The following is a 19,878-nucleotide window of genomic DNA, read 5'->3' as shown; positions in this document are numbered from 1 at the left end:
CCCCCGCCAGACCCCGTTGTCAGCTCGACACCCGGTGACAGCCACCCCCGCCAGACCCCGTTGTCAGCTCGACACCCGGTGACAGCCACCCCCGCCAGAGCCCGTGTGATCATCTCCTTTTTACCTAATGCTCAAACATCACCTGACGGCACCGGACTGCTGGGGGGCCAATACTTCTGTCAACGTAGTGTACTTTGTCATTTACTTGTCCAGGATCTGTCACTATAGACAAGTCTATCGTAAGCTCTGCTATTCAGGTGGATAGAAGTAATTTTGCCCTTCACGGTAGGGAGATGGGTCCGTCGTGAAGCACATATTATGTAATAACTTGGTGTCTTTTCTTCCTGAGCGCACAGCACGGACCACCGAGAACTAGAAGCCTCGTCTTCATCCATGTGCTCCCCTCACAGCGGTGTAGCACGTGGCTTAATCTCACCACCCAACTCCAAGATACTGTTGTGCATGAACCACTACATCCAGAAGACCAGGGATGGGCAACCTCATGGCTTTCTCAATGGTGCCTCCTCACCAGTGTTTGGAGTTGGTCACAATCACTTGCTGATCCCTGGTTTAAATCATTGCGGGTCCTTAGTGATCCATGCCCAGCAGTAGAAGACATAAAGTCAACAGCTATGTCCCCCAGTGCAGCTAATCTCTTCCAAGCCCAGTCGTCTTTGTACCACCATTCATGCATTTTGAGGATGCAGTTCAGACGTTGGGAGTTGTATGTATCGCGGTTGCCATACATCCCTTCCAAGAAGGTTGAGATTAGCTGATCATGGCCGGACACCCCCTGTTGACGTGTGAAGATACGAAGTGCTCCGTTCCTCGGGTTCTCCGGAGTGCCATATCTGCCGGCGTCGTCCTCTACTCATGTATGTATTCTCTGTGTACATCGGGTGTTCTAGCTGATAAAGACTGCTTTGTCCTCTCTTTCTTGTCTCGACAGGTGTCTTATCATGGGGAACCTTCTTAAAGTTTTGACATGCACAGATCTTGAGCAAGGGCCAAATTTTTTCCTTGATTTCGAAAGTGAGAATCTGATTTTATATATTTGTCTGCCTGCCGTAGACTGCATTTATCTGTCCGCACTCGCTGTCTGTCTGCTTCTACTCGTCCGTCTGCCGATGGAGACCACGAAAGCTTCCACTGGATCAGGCTGTACATCCTCAGACACGCAGGTTCATTAATCATCGCGCCCGAAGAGCAGAATGTGCATGCTGCTGAGGAATGCACCATTTTTAGGGGTACAGTCTTGAGAATAAGTAAGTGAACCTTTTGGAATGAGCTGGCTTTCTGCATTGATGACTAAGTGCTCTGATTGTATCTAAGGCACAATTATAGACAAACCTAATGTAACAATGCACAGACAGCTGTCACTCAAGACTTTTATTCAGCCCATTAAGTAAGCATCCACATTGCCGGTGAGAAAAAGTAAGTGAACCATGGAATTTAATAACCTGTAGATCCACATTTTGTAGCAATCCCCCCCCCCCCCCCCCCCTAAAACATTTCCTGTAATTGGGAGTCAGATTTGCACAGCATTGAGAAGGAATTTTGGGCATTTGCCCCTTATCATTCAGTTCATCAGTATTTCTGGGATGCCCTGCATGCTTAGCCCTCCTCAGCTCATGCTAAAACCGCTCCATAGGGTTAGGGGCAGGACTCTTAAAGGGGTTGTCCCGCGCCGAAACGTTTTTTTTTTTTTTTCAATAGCCCCCCCCATTCGGCGCGAGACAAACCCAATGCATGTGTTAAAAAAAACAAACGTTTAGTACTTACCCGAATCCCCGCGCTGCGGCGACTTCTTCCTTACCTTAGCAAGATGGCCACCGGGATCTTCACCCATGATGCACTGCGGGTCTTCTCCCATGGTGCACCGTGGGCTCTGTGCGGTCCATTGCCGATTCCAGCCTCCTGATTGGCTGGAATCGGCACACGTGACGGGGCGGAGCTACGAGGACCAGCTCTCCGGCACGAGCGGCCCCATTCACCAGGGAGAAGACCGGACTGCGCAAGCGCGTCTAATCGGGCGATTAGATGGCACCATGGAGACGGGGACGCCAGCAACGGAACAGGTAAGTGTATAACTTCTGTATGGCTCATATTTAATGCACGATGTACATTACAAAGTGCATTAATATGGCCATACAGAAGTGCTGAACCCCACTTGCTTTCGCGGGACAACCCCTTTAAGGACCAGGCCATACAGAAGTGTATACCCCACTTGCTGCCGCGAGACAACCCCTTTAATTTGGCCTTTCTACAACACAAATCTTCTCTTCCAAGCAACCCTTTGTAGACGGATCTGGAAGACCAAACAATGGCCAAAGCCCTGGACAAGATCAGTCTTTGTCCCAATTTAAAAAAAAGTTCAAAGACAAAAAGGTCTTTCCGCGCTGCTGTCGGAGCTCCTCTTAGAGAAACAATGAATATAAACTGTCGTGGCAGACAGTGATTAAATATACAATTCGTTGGTTTTAATTCCAAAGATAAAAATACAAAAATTGCTGCAAGAAATAGCTCTGCAGCAACGATCTTTACAACGCGTTTCAGCGTTCTATAAACGCCTTTATCAAGTATAAATAACAGTCAAAAAATCCCACATTATATAGCAAATCTTACCTTTCTGGAGGTGGGAGTTCCCGGTGGTTAGCGCGCGCCTCCGTGCCGTGTCGCTCTGGCGCGGTATCAAAGTGTCATAGATGGGTAACGGAGAGGGTGTTCCAGCGTAAATGTACGCTGATAATGAACGTAAACTCCCTAAATGTAGAGAGGAGGCGCGTCAAAAGCGTAACTCTCGATCTCCTAGAATGAAAACGGGGGTAACTCCAACCTCCAGAGGGAAGGGTGTAACATAACCATTTAAATCAATCTCAATCAATTTCAGATAAGGAAACCAGAACAAAGAATACATGAAAATATAATTATATGCAGTTATATAAAAACTTATGGATATTAATCTATGATAAAAATAAGTTTTACACACTAAGGATAATACTTGGATTCAAAATAGATTTTGTGAAAGCCACCTCCCAAAGATGGGTCCATGCCAATAGATATATATAATAAATATACATATAAATAGATATCACATGCCAGAGCGACACGGCACGGAGGCGCCCGCTAACCACCGGGAACTCCCACCTCCAGAGAGGTAAGATTTGCTATATAATGTGGGATTTTTTGACTGTTATTTATACTTGATAAAGGCGTTTATAGAACGCTGAAACGCGTTGTAAAGATCGTTGCTGCAGAGCTATTTCTTGCAGCAATTTTTGTATTTTTATCTTTGGAATTAAAACCAACGAATTGTATATTTAAGCACTGTCTGCCACGACAGTTTATATTCATTGTTTCTCTAAGAGGAGCTCCGACAGCAGCGCGGAAAGACCTTTTTGTCTTTGAACTTTATTTTTTACCCATTGAGGGGATTCTCTCCCTTTGGGGTTTGTTTCTTTCCTGGCGACTCTCCTTCCTCACCGAAGGATATTGGAAGTCTCTTCATTTACTACGGGCCTACCTGGACTACAGGTGCCAGCGGGCAGCTCCCGTAGGATCTCACGGTCTATGGGAACCCCGCTGAGCACCAGGTGAGTCCTTTTTACTACATTCCTTGGTGGCGCGGATCATTACTTTGTAATTTAAAAAAAAGGTGATGCCCAAGACTGCGGCAATTTTTGGACCATCGCTCTTATAACACACGCAAGCAAAACTCTACTAAAAAGATCATTCAAAAACGTATGGCCTCCTTCATTGAAGCGGAACTCCCTGATGTTTAAGCTGGTTCTGCAGGTGGCGTGGCCCTGGAGACCCAATCACAATCTTGCGCTGGGTCATGGCGAAGACGTGTGATCTCCAATAGATGAAAATGACCTTGAATACCTAATCAAAGAGTTAAAGAAGAGAGCGAACACATGGGACTGTATCTCCATATAAAGAAAACAACGCTGCTGCCAGCAGTCAGCAATGCTGTAGTGCGCAGAACAATCCACACGTAAGAAAGTGGGGCAGGCCAAGATTTCACTTTCCTTGGATCCAAGACCAACCGCAGTGACGAATCGGGGCCTGAAATCAAACAAAGAATCCGTCTTGGCCGTAGTGCAATGCAAGGAATTGTGAAGATGTGGAGGAGCAGCGGCAGCGGCAGTGCAGCCCAGATCCGAATCATCAGTGCAATCAGTCCCTAATAACTACACGTGTGCGCAAGCGGGGTGCTCAAAGCAGACAGGAGGATGGAGGCGTCTGAGCTGCCAAGCCGGCGGCGTATGCTGTGCATGCCACGGCTGGAGATGGCCACTAATAAGGCGATCCATAAGTATCACTAGAAGGCTGAATCACCACTCGGCTTTCATAGTTTGTCGTACGAGCCAATTCTCTGGAAAGAACATTATTGCTCGGCACAGTCAGTGGGTCCAAAAGAAGACGCCCAAGAGCCCGCTGCATGGCATTGGTCTATCACCCCACATCTCTTCAGCTTTAGGTCATGGATGGTGGCCCTTATATCCTCGTGAGATATTCTGATCCACCCTAGCATTTGTTGCCTTAATGATCCTAGACTGGGTAGGGTTGGAAGTGACCCCCGGGGTCATCGGGTCCTCCGGGGTCATCGGGTCCAACCCCCTGCTCAGTGCAGGATTCACTAGGTCATCCCAGACATGATGACAATGCCCTCTCCACATCAGCCACAAACCAGCACTGATCGCGACTGTTGCAGGTAGTGGTCGGCTGTCAAAGATAGCTGTCACCCGCAACGTATGGAGCGGGATCTGCTTGTAATCAAGCACACACGCAGGACATAAACGCCCTGTGGTTAACGGGTTAATGTGACCCTGGCACTGCCATGTCATCGCCTTAACAGAAACACCTTATTACTTGGCTCCTGAAGACAGATTGTAGGGCTTCTCCAGGACTTTTATTGTTGATGACCTATCAGTTTATCAGGGAGGTTCCACTGCTCAACTGACTCGCAGGCGTGCTGTCAGTGTGGACAGGGCTGTCTACATTGAAGTGGTCCTGTTTGGTACTGCAGGCACATCTCCCATTGCATTCAGTAGGAGCTTTGCCTGCAGGACAGCCCGAGGATCAGCCGCACAGTGGGGTCTCCAGCTGATCGATCACCAATCCTAACCCTCAGATGTTTGTCTGTGTTGATATTTACAATGTGATTAATGAGCGCTGCAGCCGTGTGACCAGTTCCATGGTGTCTATACACTTATGGCCGTCTACACCGGACGGTGAGCCGTGTGACCAGTTCCATTGTGTCTATACACTTATGGCCGTCTACATCGGATGCTGCAGCTGTCTGACCAGTTCCATTGTGTCTATACGCTTATGGCCGTCTACACCGGACGGTGAGCTGTGTGACCAGTTCCATTGTGTCTATACACTTATGGCCGTCTACACCGGACGGTGAGCTGTGTGACCAGTTCCATTGTGTCTATACACTTATGGCCGTCTACACCGGACGGTGAGCTGTGTGACCAGTTCCATTGTGTCTATACACTTATGGCCCTCTACAGCGGACAGTGAGCCGTGTGACCAGTTCCATGGTGTCTATACACTTATGGCCGTCTACACCGGACGATGAGCCGTGTGACCAGTTCCATTGTGTCTATACACTTATGGCCGTCTACACCGGACGGTGAGCTGTGTGACCAGTTCCATTGTGTCTATACACTTATGGCCGTCTACACCAGACGGTGAGCCGTGTGACCAGTTCCATTGTGTCTATACACTTATGGCCGTCTACATCGGATGCTGCAGCTGTCTGACCAGTTCCATTGTGTCTATACGCTTATGGCCGTCTACACCGGACGGTGAGCTGTGTGACCAGTTCCATTGTGTCTATACACTTATGGCCCTCTACAGCGGACAGTGAGCCGTGTGACCAGTTCCATGGTGTCTATACACTTATGGCCGTCTACACCGGACGGTGAGCTGTGTGACCAGTTCCATTGTGTCTATACACTTATGGCCGTCTACACCAGACGGTGAGCCGTGTGACCAGTTCCATTGTGTCTATACACTTATGGCCGTCCACACCAGACGGTGAGCCATGTGACCAGTTCCATTGTGTCTATACTCTTATGGCCGTCTACACCGGACGGTGAGCCGTGTGACCAGTTCCATTGTGTCTATACACTTATGGCCGTCTACACCGGACGGTGAGCTGTGTGACCAGTTCCATTGTTTCTATACTCTTATGGCCGTCTACACCGGACGGTGAGCCGTGTGACCAGTTCCATTGTGTCTATACTCTTATGGCCATCTACACCGGATGCTGCAGCCGTGTGGCCAGTTCCATGGTGTCTATACACTTTTATGGCCGTCTACACCGGACGGTGAGCCGTGTGACCAGTTCCATTGTGTCTATACACTTTTATGGCCGTCTACACCGGACGGTGAGCCGTGTGACCAGTTCCATTGTGTGTCTACACTTATGGCCGTCTACACCGGACGGTGAGCTGTGTGACCAGTTCCATTGTGTCTATACGCTTATGGCCGTCTACACCGGACGCTGCAGCCGTGTGACCAGTTCCATTGTGTCTATACACTTATGGCCGTTTACACCGGACGGTGAGCCGTGTGACCAGTTCCATTGTGTCTATACACTTATGGCCATCTACACCGGCCAGTGAGCCGTGTGACCAGTTCCATTGTGTGTCTACACTTATGGCCGTCTACACCGGACGGTGAGCTGTGTGACCAGTTCCATTGTGTGTCTACACTTATGGCCGTCTACACCGGGCGGTGAGCTGTGTGACCAGTTCCATTGTGTCTATACACTTATGGCCGTCTACACCAGACGGTGAGCCGTGTGACCAGTTCCATTGTGTCTATACACTTATGGCCATCTACACCGGACGGTGAGCCGTGTGACCAGTACCATGGTGTCTATACACTTATGGCCGTCTACAGCGGACGGTGAGCCGTGTGACCAGTTCCATGGTGTCTATACACTTATGGCCGTCTACACCGGACGGTGAGCCGTGTGACCAGTTCCATTGTGTCTATACACTTATGGCCGTCTACACCGGACGGTGAGCTGTGTGACCAGTTCCATTGTGTCTATACACTTATGGCCGTCTACACCGGCCGGTGAGCCGTGTGACCAGTACCATGGTGTCTATACACTTATGGCCGTCTACACCGGACGGTGAGCTGTGTGACCAGTTCCATTGTGTCTATACACTTATGGCCGTCTACACTGGACGGTGAGCCGTGTGACCAGTTCCATTGTGTCTATACACTTATGGCCGTCTACACCGGACGGTGAGCCGTGTGACCAGTTCCATTGTGTCTATACACTTATGGCCGTCTACACTGGACGGTGAGCCGTGTGACCAGTTCCATTGTGTCTATACACTTATGGCCGTCTACACCAGACGGTGAGCCGTGTGACCAGTACCATGGTGTCTATACACTTATGGCCGTCTACACCGGACGGTGAGCCGTGTGACCAGTACCATGGTGTCTATACACTTATGGCCGTCTACACCGGACGGTGAGCTGTGTGACCAGTTCCATTGTGTCTATACACTTATGGCCGTCTACACTGGACGGTGAGCCGTGTGACCAGTTCCATTGTGTCTATACACTTATGGCCGTCTACACCGGACGGTGAGCCGTGTGACCAGTTCCATTGTGTCTATACACTTATGGCCGTCTACACCGGACGGTGAGCCGTGTGACCAGTACCATGGTGTCTATACACTTATGGCCGTCTACACCGGACGGTGAGCCGTGTGACCAGTTCCATGGTGTCTATACACTTATGGCCGTCTACACCGGACGGTGAGCTGTGTGACCAGTTCCATTGTTTCTATACACTTATGGCCGTCTACACCGGACGGTGAGCCGTGTGACCAGTTCCATTGTGTCTATACACTGATGGCGGTCTACACCGGATGCTGCAGCCGTGTGACCAGTTCCATGGTGTCTATACACTTATGGCCGTCTACACCGGACGGTGAGCCGTGTGACCAGTTCCATTGTGTCTATACACTTATGGCCGTCTACACCGGACGGTGAGCCGTGTGACCAGTTCCATTGTGTCTATACACTTATGGCCGTCTACACCGGACGGTGAGCTGTGTGACCAGTTCCATGGTGTCTATACACTTATGGCCGTCTACACCGGACGGTGAGCCGTGTGACCAGTTCCATTGTGTCTATACACATATGGCCGTCTACACCGGACGGTGAGCTGTGTGACCAGTTCCATGGTGTCTATACACTTATGGCCGTCTACACCGGACGGTGAGCCGTGTGACCAGTTCCATTGTGTCTATACACTTATGGCCGTCTACACCGGACGGTGAGCCGTGTGACCAGTACCATGGTGTCTATACACTTATGGCCGTCTGCACTCCTTGTGAGCGTCCGGTGTAAACAAGGGAATCTGATTATCATTGTTGGTGGAATCGCTCGCCGTTCGTTATCGGACAGCCGCATAAAAACTAGGACTGAACCGCGAGCTTCTCGATCTGTGTAAAATACTGACATAGAAGGTGAAGCGCTGAGCGAGAAGCCCGCTACCCAGCGGCGGAGGCTGTCTAAATGCTCCGCACGAGTGCAACTGCCTCAGTGGTGACGCCCGCAGTCATTGGCCATAAGATACAATCAGAACACATTGTATTATTGGTGCAGAAATCCAGGTTATTCCAAAGGGTTCACTTACTTTTCCTTGCAATTGTATAATCTACATAGCAAGTTGCGTTACTTTGTGTATTACATTATGATTTAACAAATATAGACAGTGACTCCACCAGCAGAATAGTGAGTGCAGCTCTGCAGTATAATACAGGATGTAACTCAGGAGCAGTACAGGATAAGTAATGTATGTACACAGTGACTCCACCAGCAGAATAGTGAGTGCAGCTCTGGGGTATAATACAGGATGTAACTCAGGAGCAGTACAGGATAAGTAATGTATGTATACAGTGACTCCACCAGCAGAATAGTGAGTGCAGCTCTGCAGTATAATACAGGATGTAACTCAGGAGCAGTACAGGATAAGTAATGTATGTACACAGTGACTCCACCAGCAGAATAGTGAGTGCAGCTCTGGGGTATAATACAGGATGTAACTGAGGATCAGTACAGGATAAGTAATGTATGTACACAGTGACTCCACCAGCAAAATAGTGAGTGCAGCTCTGGAGTATAATACAGGATGTAACTCAGGATCAGTACAGGATAAGTAATGTATGTACACAGTGACTCCACTGGCAGAATAGTGAGTACAGCTCTGGAGTATAATACAGGATGTAACTCAGGGTCAGTACAGGATAAGTAATGTATGTACACAGTGACTCCACCAGCAGCAGAATAGTGAGTGCAGCTCTGGGGTATAATACAGGATGTAACTCAGGATCAGTACATGATAAGTAATGTATGTACACAGTGACTCCACCAGCAAAATAGTGAGGGCAGCTCTGGAGGATCATACAGGAAGTAACTTAGGAGCAGTACTATGTACACAGTGACTCCACCAGCAGAATAGTGAGTGCAGCTCTGGAGTATAATACAGGATGTAACTCAGGATCAGTACAGGATAAGTAATGTATGTACATAGTGACTCCACCAGCAGGATAGTGAGTGCAGCTCTGGGGTATAATACAGGATGTAACTCAGGATCAGTACAGGATAAGTAATATATGTACACAGTGACTCCACCAGCAGAATAGTGAGTGCAGCTCTGGGGTATAATACAGGATGTAACTCAGGAGCAGTACAGGACAAGTAATGTATGTACACAGTGACTCCACCAGCAGAATAGTGAGTGCTGCTCTTAAGTATAATACAGGATGTAACTCAGGAGCAGTACAGGATAAGTCATGTATGTACACAGTGACTCCAGCAGCAGAATAGTGAGTGCAGCTCTGGGGTATAATACAGGATGTAACTCAGGATCAGTACATGATAAGTAATGTATGTACACAGTGACTCCAGCAGCAGAATAGTGAGTGCAGCTCTGGAGTATAATACAGGATGTAACTCAGGAGCTGTACAGGATAAGTAATGTATGTACACAGTGACTCCACCAGCAGAATAGTGAGTGCAGCTCTGGGGTATAATACAGGATGTAACTGGGAATTGTATATACACACACACACGTCATTTGCTAGTAAATCAGTCCTACTCGTTGTGACTGGGATCCCTTTTTATAGGCAGCCTTAGGCCGAGTGTCCGCCACGATTAACCTATTAAGATGGGTTCATCGCGTAATATCGCACTGACATTAGTCCCCCCTCCCCGTGTGGCGGCATATTGCTGGCGATAGTCCGTCCTGCCCGGACACTCAGCCTTATGGTAGCAGTGCATGCTGGGAGTTGTAGCTTCAGGTTGGTCCCCATATACTTTATTTCTTCTTTTTTCCAGGTGTCTGCTTGCTGTCAGTGACTGGGGTGTACCCAATCCCCAAGACCCCATGTGGGATGAGTGCTGGTCCCCTTTTGGGTTGTGTTCAGTTTCTGGATGTTTTAACGGACATTTCACTGACAGCAAGCGTATGTCTTGAAATTTGATTTATCAGAAAGTTGCAGAAGTTTTTTTTCATTGTTCCACTATCACACTTCAACATATGTAGAATACATGAAGCCCCGCTCTAATATGGAATTCACATGGCCCGCACCTCTGCGGGTCTGACGCCCAGCGTGCCCTGACACTGCAGTCTTCACAGCATGCTGAGAGTTGTAGTTCCACAGGTTGCAGACCTCTGATGTAGCCGTACTTTAAGTGGAAGTTTTCTGTGGTCCTGTCATGTATGTTGCGTGTTACGTCCTGTTTAGTATGAGCGCTGTCACCTTCTAGTACCTGCAGAGGGCGCTGTGGTAAACTCTATGGATTAACGCGTCTCACTGACCGATATAAGTGGGGTTGGGTTCTGCCGCTCGCTTCGCTCTCTGGGCTTTCCTCGAGTTTCCTCTGCATCAGTTGAATTAAAGGGTTTTCAGGGTCTTCTAATCCTGGCCGCCGCCTTGTCTGTGGGTCGTATTCACCTCCATGGAGCTGAGCTGCAATACCAGACACTTCCCACGGACAAGGGGGCGCTGTGTTAGGAAGAAAGCAGCCATATTTCTCTAATCCTAGACCTCTTTAAGTGCTTGTGGTTGCTGGGAGAAGGCTGATTCCACCACCGCAGGGTGTCGGTTCCTCCGCCCGCCACCCTTTCTTGGCAGTGGTGCCACGTCCAGAGTGGTGCCACGTCCAGAGTGGTGCCACGTCATGTGAAAGCGGCAGCCAATCGTGGCTTTGCACTGTGTTCTCTGAGCGACTCCATGATCGACGGTTCTAGTTGCATCATCTGACTCAGGAGAAGAATAAGGGCGGCCACTTACCCCAACTTACTGTAATCGCCGAGACTTCAGCGCAATTGTAGCAGATTGGGCTTTGTTTTCCATTGTAGACAAAGCCTGAGCCCAGTGACCCGAGCGCGGCGCCGCTTCTGACGCAGATCGGTGGAAAGGGTGAATTTTGCGGCAGACCCGGTGAACCTCCATAGTGGGGGCGCGGTCACACGGCGGAACGATCACCTCCACAAACCGCAGCAAGATGTGCATCGTCTCGCCGCGGATCCGCACGTCCCCTGTCAGCGCGCCATATCCATGTGGTGGTCCCATCAAGCAGCGGGGCCCGCGGGCGGCCTACTGATGGGGGGGAGCGCATGTCTGAGTCAAGAAGCCAACTTTTGTTTTTTGAAGTAGTCATGATTTTCTGCATCGGACGGATAGGTCTGCGCAGGTCCGCGGCAGAATGATGGGCGGTTTGCCGCAGTTTTTACTGGACCCGCAGGCTCGTGTTCGCGGGGGCGCGGTTACCTTGGATTTTCCTTGCCGACTCTCCATTTACTGTAGCAGCAAGGGAGAAGATTTTTATCATAACTGTGCAGAAATGGGCGTGTGGCGCGGATCTCACCAGATGCGGTGGAGTTCATCCAATAGACGTGAGTAGAAAGGCCGACCTCCACAACGCCCGCCGCGGGGCGCAAGCAGAAAATCTGTGCAGTGCGTACAGAGCCCAAGCGTTGTGGAGATCCCTGCCTGCCCTCGCGGGGCGTTGCCATCCTTGGTCTCTGCTTCTCCGGTATGTGGCAGCCGTGGTGTAGCGTGCGCCTGTACATTTCCATCAGGTGGCGCTGATTGGTCTCTGCTTCTCCGGTATGTGGCAGCCGTGGTGTAGCGCGCGCCTGTACATTTCCATCGGGTGGCGCTGATTGGTCTCTTCTCCGGTATGTGGCAGCCGTGGTGTAGCGCACGCCTGTACATTTCCATCGGGTGGCGCTGATTGGTCTCTTCTCCGGTTTGTGGCAGCCGTGGTGTAGCGCGCGCCTCTACATTTCCATCGGGTGGCGCTAATTGGTCTCTTCTCTGGTATGTGGCAGCCGTGGTGTAGCGCGCGCCTGTACATTTCCTTCGGGTGGCGCTGATTGGTCTCTGCTTCTCCGGAATGTGGCAGCCGTGGTGTAGCGTGCGCCTGTACATTTCCATCGGGTGGCGCTGATTGGTCTCTTCTCCGGTATGTGGCAGCCGTGGTGTAGCGCACGCCTGTACATTTCCATCGGGTGGCGCTGATTGGTCTCTTCTCCGGTATGTGGCAGCCGTGGTGTAGCGCACGCCTGTACATTTCCATCGGGTGGCGCTGATTGGTCTCTGCTTCTCCGGTATGTGGCAGCCGTGGTTTAGCGCACGCCTGTACATTTCCATCGGGTGGCGCTGATTGGTCTCTGCTTCTCCGGTATGTGGCAGCCGTGGTGTAGCGCGCGCCTGTACATTTCCATCGGGGGGTGCTGATTGGTCTCTTCTCCGGTATGTGGCAGCCGTGGTGTAGCGCGCCCCTCTACATTTCCATCGGGTGGCGCTGATTGGTCTCTTCTCCGGTATGTGGCAGCCGTGGTGTAGCGCACGCCTGTACATTTCCATCGGGTGGCGCTGATTGGTCTCTTCTCCGGTTTGTGGCAGCCGTGGTGTAGCGCACGCCTGTACATTTCCATCGGGTGGCGCTGATTGGTCTCTTCTCCGGTATGTGGCAGCCGTGGTGTAGTGCGCGCCTCTACATTTCCATCGGGTGGCGCTAATTGGTCTCTTCTCCGGTATGTGGCAGCCGTGGTGTAGCGCGCGCCTGTACATTTCCTTCGGGTGGCGCTGATTGGTCTCTTCTCCGGTATGTGGCAGCCGTGGTGTAGCGCGCGCCTCTACATTTCCATCGGGTGGCGCTGATTGGTCTCTGCTTCTCTGGTATGTGGCAGCCGTGGTGTAGCGCGCGCCTCTACATTTCCATCGGGTGGCGCTGATTGGTCTCTGGTTCTCCGGTATGTGGCAGCCGTGGTGTAGCGCGCGCCTGTACATTTCCATCGGGTGGCGCTGATTGGTCTCTTCTCCGGTATGTGGCAGCCGTGGTGTAGCGCGCGCCTCTACATTTCCATCGGGTGGCGCTGATTGGTCTCTGCTTCTCTGGTATGTGGCAGCCGTGGTGTAGCGCGCGCCTCTACATTTCCATCGGGTGGCGCTGATTGGTCTCTGGTTCTCCGGTATGTGGCAGCCGTGGTGTAGCGCGCGCCTGTACATTTCCATCGGGTGGCGCTGATTGGTCTCTGCTTCTCCGGTATGTGGCAGCCGTGGTGTAGCGCGCGCCTGTACATTTCCATCGGGTGGCGCTGATTGGTCTCTGCTTCTCCGGTATGTGGCAGCCGTGGTGTAGCGCGCGCCTGTACATTTCCACCGGGTGGCGCTGATTGGTCTCTGCTTCTCTGGTATGTGGCAGCCGTGGTGTAGCGCGCGCCTGTACATTTCCATCGGGTGGCGCTGATTGGTCTCTTCTCCGGTATGTGGCAGCCGTGGTGTAGCGCGCGCGCCTGTACATTTCCATCGGGTGGCGCTGATTGGTCTCTTCTCCGGTATGTGGCAGCCGTGGTGTAGTGCGCGCCTGTACATTTCCATCGGGTGGCGCTGATTGGTCTCTTCTCCGGTATGTGGCAGCCGTGGTGTAGCGCGCGCCTGTACATTTCCATCGGGTGGCGCTGATTGGTCTCTTCTCCGGTATGTGGCAGCCGTGGTGTAGCGCACGCCTGTACATTTCCATCGGGTGGCGCTGATTGGTCTCTTCTCCGGTATGTGGCAGCCGTGGTGTAGCGCGCGCCTGTACATTTCCATCGGGTGGCGCTGATTGGTCTCTTCTCCGGTATGTGGCAGCCGTGGTGTAGCGCTCGCCTGTACATTTCCATCGGGTGGCGCTGATTGGTCTCTTCTCCGGTATGTGGCAGCCGTGGTGTAGCGCGCGCCTGTACATTTCCATCGGGTGGCGCTGATTGGTCTCTTCTCCAGTATGTGGCAGCCGTGGTGTAGCGCTCGCCTGTACATTTCCATCGGGTGGCGCTGATTGGTCTCTTCTCCGGTATGTGGCAGCCGTGGTGTAGCGCTCGCCTGTACATTTCCATCGGGTGGCGCTGATTGGTCTCTGCTTCTCCGGTATGTGGCAGCCGTGGTGTAGCGCGCGCCTCTACATTTCCATCGGTTGGCGCTGATTGGTCGTCTCCGGTATGTGGCAGCCGTGGTGTAGCGCGCGCCTGTACATTTCCATCGGGTGGCGCTGATTGGTCTCTTCTCCGGTATGTGGCAGCCCTGGTGTAGCGCACGCCTGTACATTTCCATCGGGTGGCGCTGATTGGTCTCTTCTCCGGTATGTGGCAGCCGTGGTGTAGCGCGCGCCTCTACATTTCCATCGGGTGGCGCTGATTGGTCGTCTCCGGTATGTGGCAGCCGTGGTGTAGCGCACGCCTGTACATTTCCATCGGGTGGCGCTGATTGGTCTCTTCTCCGGTATGTGGCAGCCGTGGTGTAGCGCACGCCTGTACATTTCCATTGGGTGGCGCTGATTGGTCTCTTCTCCGGTATGTGGCAGCCGTGGTGTAGCGCGCGCCTCTACATTTCCATCGGGTGGCGCTGATTGGTCGTCTCCGGTATGTGGCAGCCGTGGTGTAGCGCACGCCTGTACATTTCCATCGGGTGGCGCTGATTGGTCTCTTCTCCGGTATGTGGCAGCCGTGGTGTAGCGCACGCCTGTACATTTCCATCGGGTGGCGCTGATTGGTCTCTGCTTCTCCGGTATGTGGCAGCCGTGATGTAGCGCGCGCCTGTACATTTCCTTCGGGTGGTTCTGATTGGTCTCTTCTCCGGTATGTGGCAGCCGTGGTGTAGCGAACGCCTGTACATTTCCATCGGGTGGCGCTGATTGGTCTCTTCTCCGGTATGTGGCAGCCGTGGTGTAGCGCACGCCTGTACATTTCCATCGGGTGGCGCTGATTGGTCTCTTCTCCGGTATGTGGCAGCCGTGGTGTAACGAGCGCCTGTACATTTCCATCGGGTGGCGCTGATTGGTCTCTTCTCCGGTATGTGGCAGCCGTGGTGTAGCGCGCGCCTGTACATTTCCATCGGGTGGCACTGATTGGTCTCTTCTCCGGTATGTGGCAGCCGTGGTGTAGCGCACGCCTGTACATTTCCATCGGGTGGCGCTGATTGGTCTCTTCTCCGGTATGTGGCAGCCGTGGTGTAGCGCACGCCTGTACATTTCCATCGGGTGGCGCTGATTGGTCCCTTCTCCGGTATGTGGCAGCCGTGGTGTAGCGCACGCCTGTACATTTCCATCGGGTGGCGCTGATTGGTCTCTTCTCCGGTATGTGGCAGCCGTGGTGTAGCGGGCGCCTGTAGATTTCCATCGGGTGGCGCTGATTGGTCTCTTCTCCGGTATGTGGCAGCCGTGGTGTAGCGCGCGCCTGTACATTTCCATCGGGTGGCGCTGATTGGTCTCTTCTCCGGTATGTGGCAGCCGTGGTGTAGCGCGCGCCTGTACATTTCCATCGGGTGGCGCTGATTGGTCTCTTCTCCGGTATGTGGCAGCCGTGGTGTAGCGCGCGCCTCTACATTTCCATCGGGTGGCGCTGATTGGTCTCTGCTTCTCTGGTATGTGGCAGCCGTGGTGTAGCGCGCGCCTCTACATTTCCATCGGGTGGCGCTGATTGGTCTCTGGTTCTCCGGTATGTGGCAGCCGTGGTGTAGCGCGCGCCTGTACATTTCCATCGGGTGGCGCTGATTGGTCTCTGCTTCTCCGGTATGTGGCAGCCGTGGTGTAGCGCGCGCCTGTACATTTCCATCGGGTGGCGCTGATTGGTCTCTGCTTCTCCGGTATGTGGCAGCCGTGGTGTAGCGCGCGCCTGTACATTTCCACCGGGTGGCGCTGATTGGTCTCTGCTTCTCCGGTATGTGGCAGCCGTGGTGTAGCGCACGCCTGTACATTTCCATCGGGTGGCGCTGATTGGTCTCTTCTCCAGTATGTGGCAGCCGTGGTGTAGCGCTCGCCTGTACATTTCCATCGGGTGGCGCTGATTGGTCTCTTCTCCGGTATGTGGCAGCCGTGGTGTAGCGCACGCCTGTACATTTCCATCGGGTGGCGCTGATTGGTCTCTTCTCCGGTATGTGGCAGCCGTGGTGTAGCGCACGCCTGTACATTTCCATCGGGTGGCGCTGATTGGTCTCTTCTCCAGTATGTGGCAGCCGTGGTGTAGCGCTCGCCTGTACATTTCCATCGGGTGGCGCTGATTGGTCTCTGCTTCTCCGGTATGTGGCAGCCGTGGTGTAGCGCGCGCCTCTACATTTCCATCGGTTGGCGCTGATTGGTCGTCTCCGGTATGTGGCAGCCGTGGTGTAGCGCGCGCCTCTACATTTCCATCGGGTGGCGCTGATTGGTCGTCTCCGGTATGTGGCAGCCGTGGTGTAGCGCACGCCTGTACATTTCCATCGGGTGGCGCTGATTGGTCTCTTCTCCGGTATGTGGCAGCCGTGGTGTAGCGCACGCCTCTACATTTCCATCGGGTGGCGCTGATTGGTCTCTTCTCCGGTATGTGGCAGCCGTGGGGTAGCGCGCGCCTGTACATTTCCATCGGGTGGCGCTGATTGGTCTCTTCTCCGGTATGTGGCAGCCGTGGTGTAGCGCACGCCTGTACATTTCCATCGGGTGGCGCTGATTGGTCTCTTCTCTGGTATGTGGCAGCCGTGGTGTAGCGCGCGCCTGTACATTTCCATCGGGTGGCGCTGATTGGTCGTCTCCGGTATGTGGCAGCCGTGGTGTAGCGCGCGCCTCTACATTTCCATCGGGTGGCGCTGATTGGTCTCTTCTCCGGTATGTGGCAGCCGTGGTGTAGCGCGCGCCTGTACATTTCCATCGGGTGGCGCTGACCTTTTTTTTTCTTTTCTCACATTCATATGAGGGACGCAACCAATTCAGCTCTGCTACATCTCTAGATCTGCAGATGAACTAGTGGTGGTCGCGGCGGGTATTTCCCAGGAACACTAGGATCTGCTTCTCTGCAGCCTGTGATGTCTGATAACAGGGAGCAATAGACTTAATTCCAGCGCGCAGTGAATGGAGGGCGGCTGTAGGCTTTCTGGGAAGCCTTTTGCTTGTTTCATTGTGTCCTGTCTTGTTCTGTGTACCCACAATGCATTGCTGTGGCGTGTGCGCACCTAACTCTTCCCCCGTCCGTCCTCCATCTCCTTCCCCCGTCCGTCCTCCATCTCCTTCCCCCGTCCGTCCTCCATCTCCTTCCCCCGTCCGTCCTCCATCTCCTTCCCCCGTCCGTCCTCCATCTCCTTCCTCCTCTGTTGTCTATTCTTGTGTTTTGCCCTTTTCCGGTATTTTTTGTATTATTTCGGTATTGTGCTTTTACGTTTAGAGAGTTGACAATCCAGACTTGTTTGTCATGCTGTGAGCGCCGCTCGGCCCTTGTGGACGGGCCCTGCAACCACCAATCCAGACTGCTCTACAGTAACACAGATCACTGTCCTACATCATCCACCTTGTATACAGAGACCTGCCGTGCGTGTTTTGTATATACAGCACTAGACCTGTTTATAGCAGCCCGTATCCTGTATACAGAGCAGCGGATACGACTATAGCAATCTGTATCCTGTATACAGGGCAGCGGATACGACTATAGCAATCTGTATGCTGTATACAGGGCAGCGGATACGACTATAGCAATCTGTATCCTGTATACAGGGCAGCGGATACGACTATGGCAATCTGTATGCTGTATACAGGGCAGCGGATATGACTATAGCAATCTGTATCCTGTATACAGGGCAGCGGATACGACTATGGCAATCTGTATCCTGTATACAGGGCAGCGGATACGACTATAGCAATCTGTATGCTATATACAGGGCAGCGGATACGACTATAGCAATCTGTATCCTGTATACAGGGCAGCGGATACGACTATGGCAATCTGTATGCTGTATACAGGGCAGCGGATACGACTATAGCAATCTGTATGCTGTATACAGGGCAGCGGATACGACTATAGCAATCTGTATGCTGTATACAGGGCAGCGGATACGACTATAGCAATCTGTATGCTGTATACAGGGCAGCGGATACGACTATAGCAATCTGTATGCTGTATACAGGGCAGCGGATACGACTATAGCAATCTGTATCCTGTATACAGGGCAGCGGATACGACTATGGCAATCTGTATGCTGTATACAGGGCAGCGGATACGACTATAGCAATCTGTATGCTGTATACAGGGCAGCGGATACGACTATAGCAATCTGTATGCTGTATACAGGGCAGCGGATACGACTATAGCAATCTGTATGCTGTATACAGGGCAGCGGATACGACTATAGCAATCTGTATGCTGTATACAGGGCAGCGGCCGAGACTGCGGCAGCCCGTATCCTGCATGCAGGGCAGCGGCCGAGACTGCGGCAGCCCGTATCCTGCATGCAGGGCAGCGGCCGAGACTGCGGCAGCCCGTATCCTGCATGCAGGGCAGCGGCCGAGACTGCGGCAGGCCGTATCCTGCATGCAGGGCAGCGGCCGAGACTGCGGCAGGCCGTATCCTGCATGCAGGGCAGCGGCCGAGACTGCGGCAGGCCGTATCCTGCATGCAGGGCAGCGGCCGAGACTGCGGCAGGCCGTATCCTGCATGCAGGGCAGCGGCCGAGACTGCGGCAGGCCGTATCCTGCATGCAGGGCAGCGGCCGAGACTGCGGCAGGCCGTATCCTGCATGCAGGGCAGCGGCCGAGACTGCGGCAGGCCGTATCCTGCATGCAGGGCAGCGGCCGAGACTGCGGCAGGCCGTATCCTGCATGCAGGGCAGCGGCCGAGACTGCGGTGTGTTTCACAGAACAGCATGCAAACACAGAACCAGCAGGGGGCGACATCCTGTGTATCTTGGGAGCTAATTGTAGATTCTGGCTGCAGCTCTGCATGTGACTGGAGTGAAGTTACCCGCTGTGTTAAGGTGTGCAGGGTGCTCTAACCGGGGGCTAAAGTAAGCCTTGATTGATCTAACCTACTAATGGGCATTGTGCAGTGATGCCAGCGGCCGGGCACTGCCCCCTCACCCGCTTCTGTTCTATTCACACCGCAGTCTGCAGCGTACAAGTTGCCCCCCATTTCTTAGAGCGATGGCCTCGTATATAAGCTCTCCCACAATATGTAGGCATCACAACGTATGGATGATTGTACTGTCCGCCTCCATCTCCTCGCTCACCGCGCCCGGCGACATGACGAAGGACCGCGCCCAGAGGCTGAGCGCCATTACTGAACGTACAGAGTCCTTTCATCCACCAGTAACCCCTATATCCATAGACTGAGAACCTTTTGAAAGTTTTTCGTAATTAGAGAGATTGGCCACTGGGGGAGCTGATGAGTAGGTAGAACTAGCATATACACTGAGCGGCCCCTTTTATTAGAGCCCCCCATCTAGTAGCGCTGGATCTCCATTGTGCTTCAGATTCGCAGCAGCTCCTCGCAGGGCACATTGCACTGGAATACCGGCCCCTGCGGACAGGAAGCTTCTCGTA

General features: G+C 52.7%; 1 protein-coding gene across 4 annotated transcripts in view; it reads left to right on the top strand.

Annotated features, from left to right (window-relative positions):
* CYRIB (CYFIP related Rac1 interactor B) overlaps positions 1-19,878 on the top strand; it is a 209,557-nt gene that overhangs the window by 144,491 nt on the left and 45,188 nt on the right. For all 4 annotated transcript variants that reach the window (XM_066578793.1, XM_066578792.1, XM_066578795.1 and 1 more), the window contains one exon: positions 950-1,032. In XM_066578793.1, coding sequence (XP_066434890.1) covers positions 960-1,032 — 73 coding nt within the window. In that variant the 5' untranslated portion in view covers positions 950-959. The remainder of the gene's footprint in view (positions 1-949; positions 1,033-19,878) is intronic.

Source organism: Eleutherodactylus coqui, chromosome 9, assembly GCF_035609145.1.
Source record: "Eleutherodactylus coqui strain aEleCoq1 chromosome 9, aEleCoq1.hap1, whole genome shotgun sequence".
Taxonomy (NCBI): Eukaryota; Metazoa; Chordata; class Amphibia; order Anura; family Eleutherodactylidae; genus Eleutherodactylus; species Eleutherodactylus coqui.
The sequence above is the reverse complement of the archived record's forward strand: the minus strand, read 5'-3'. Positions and strand labels throughout refer to the sequence as shown.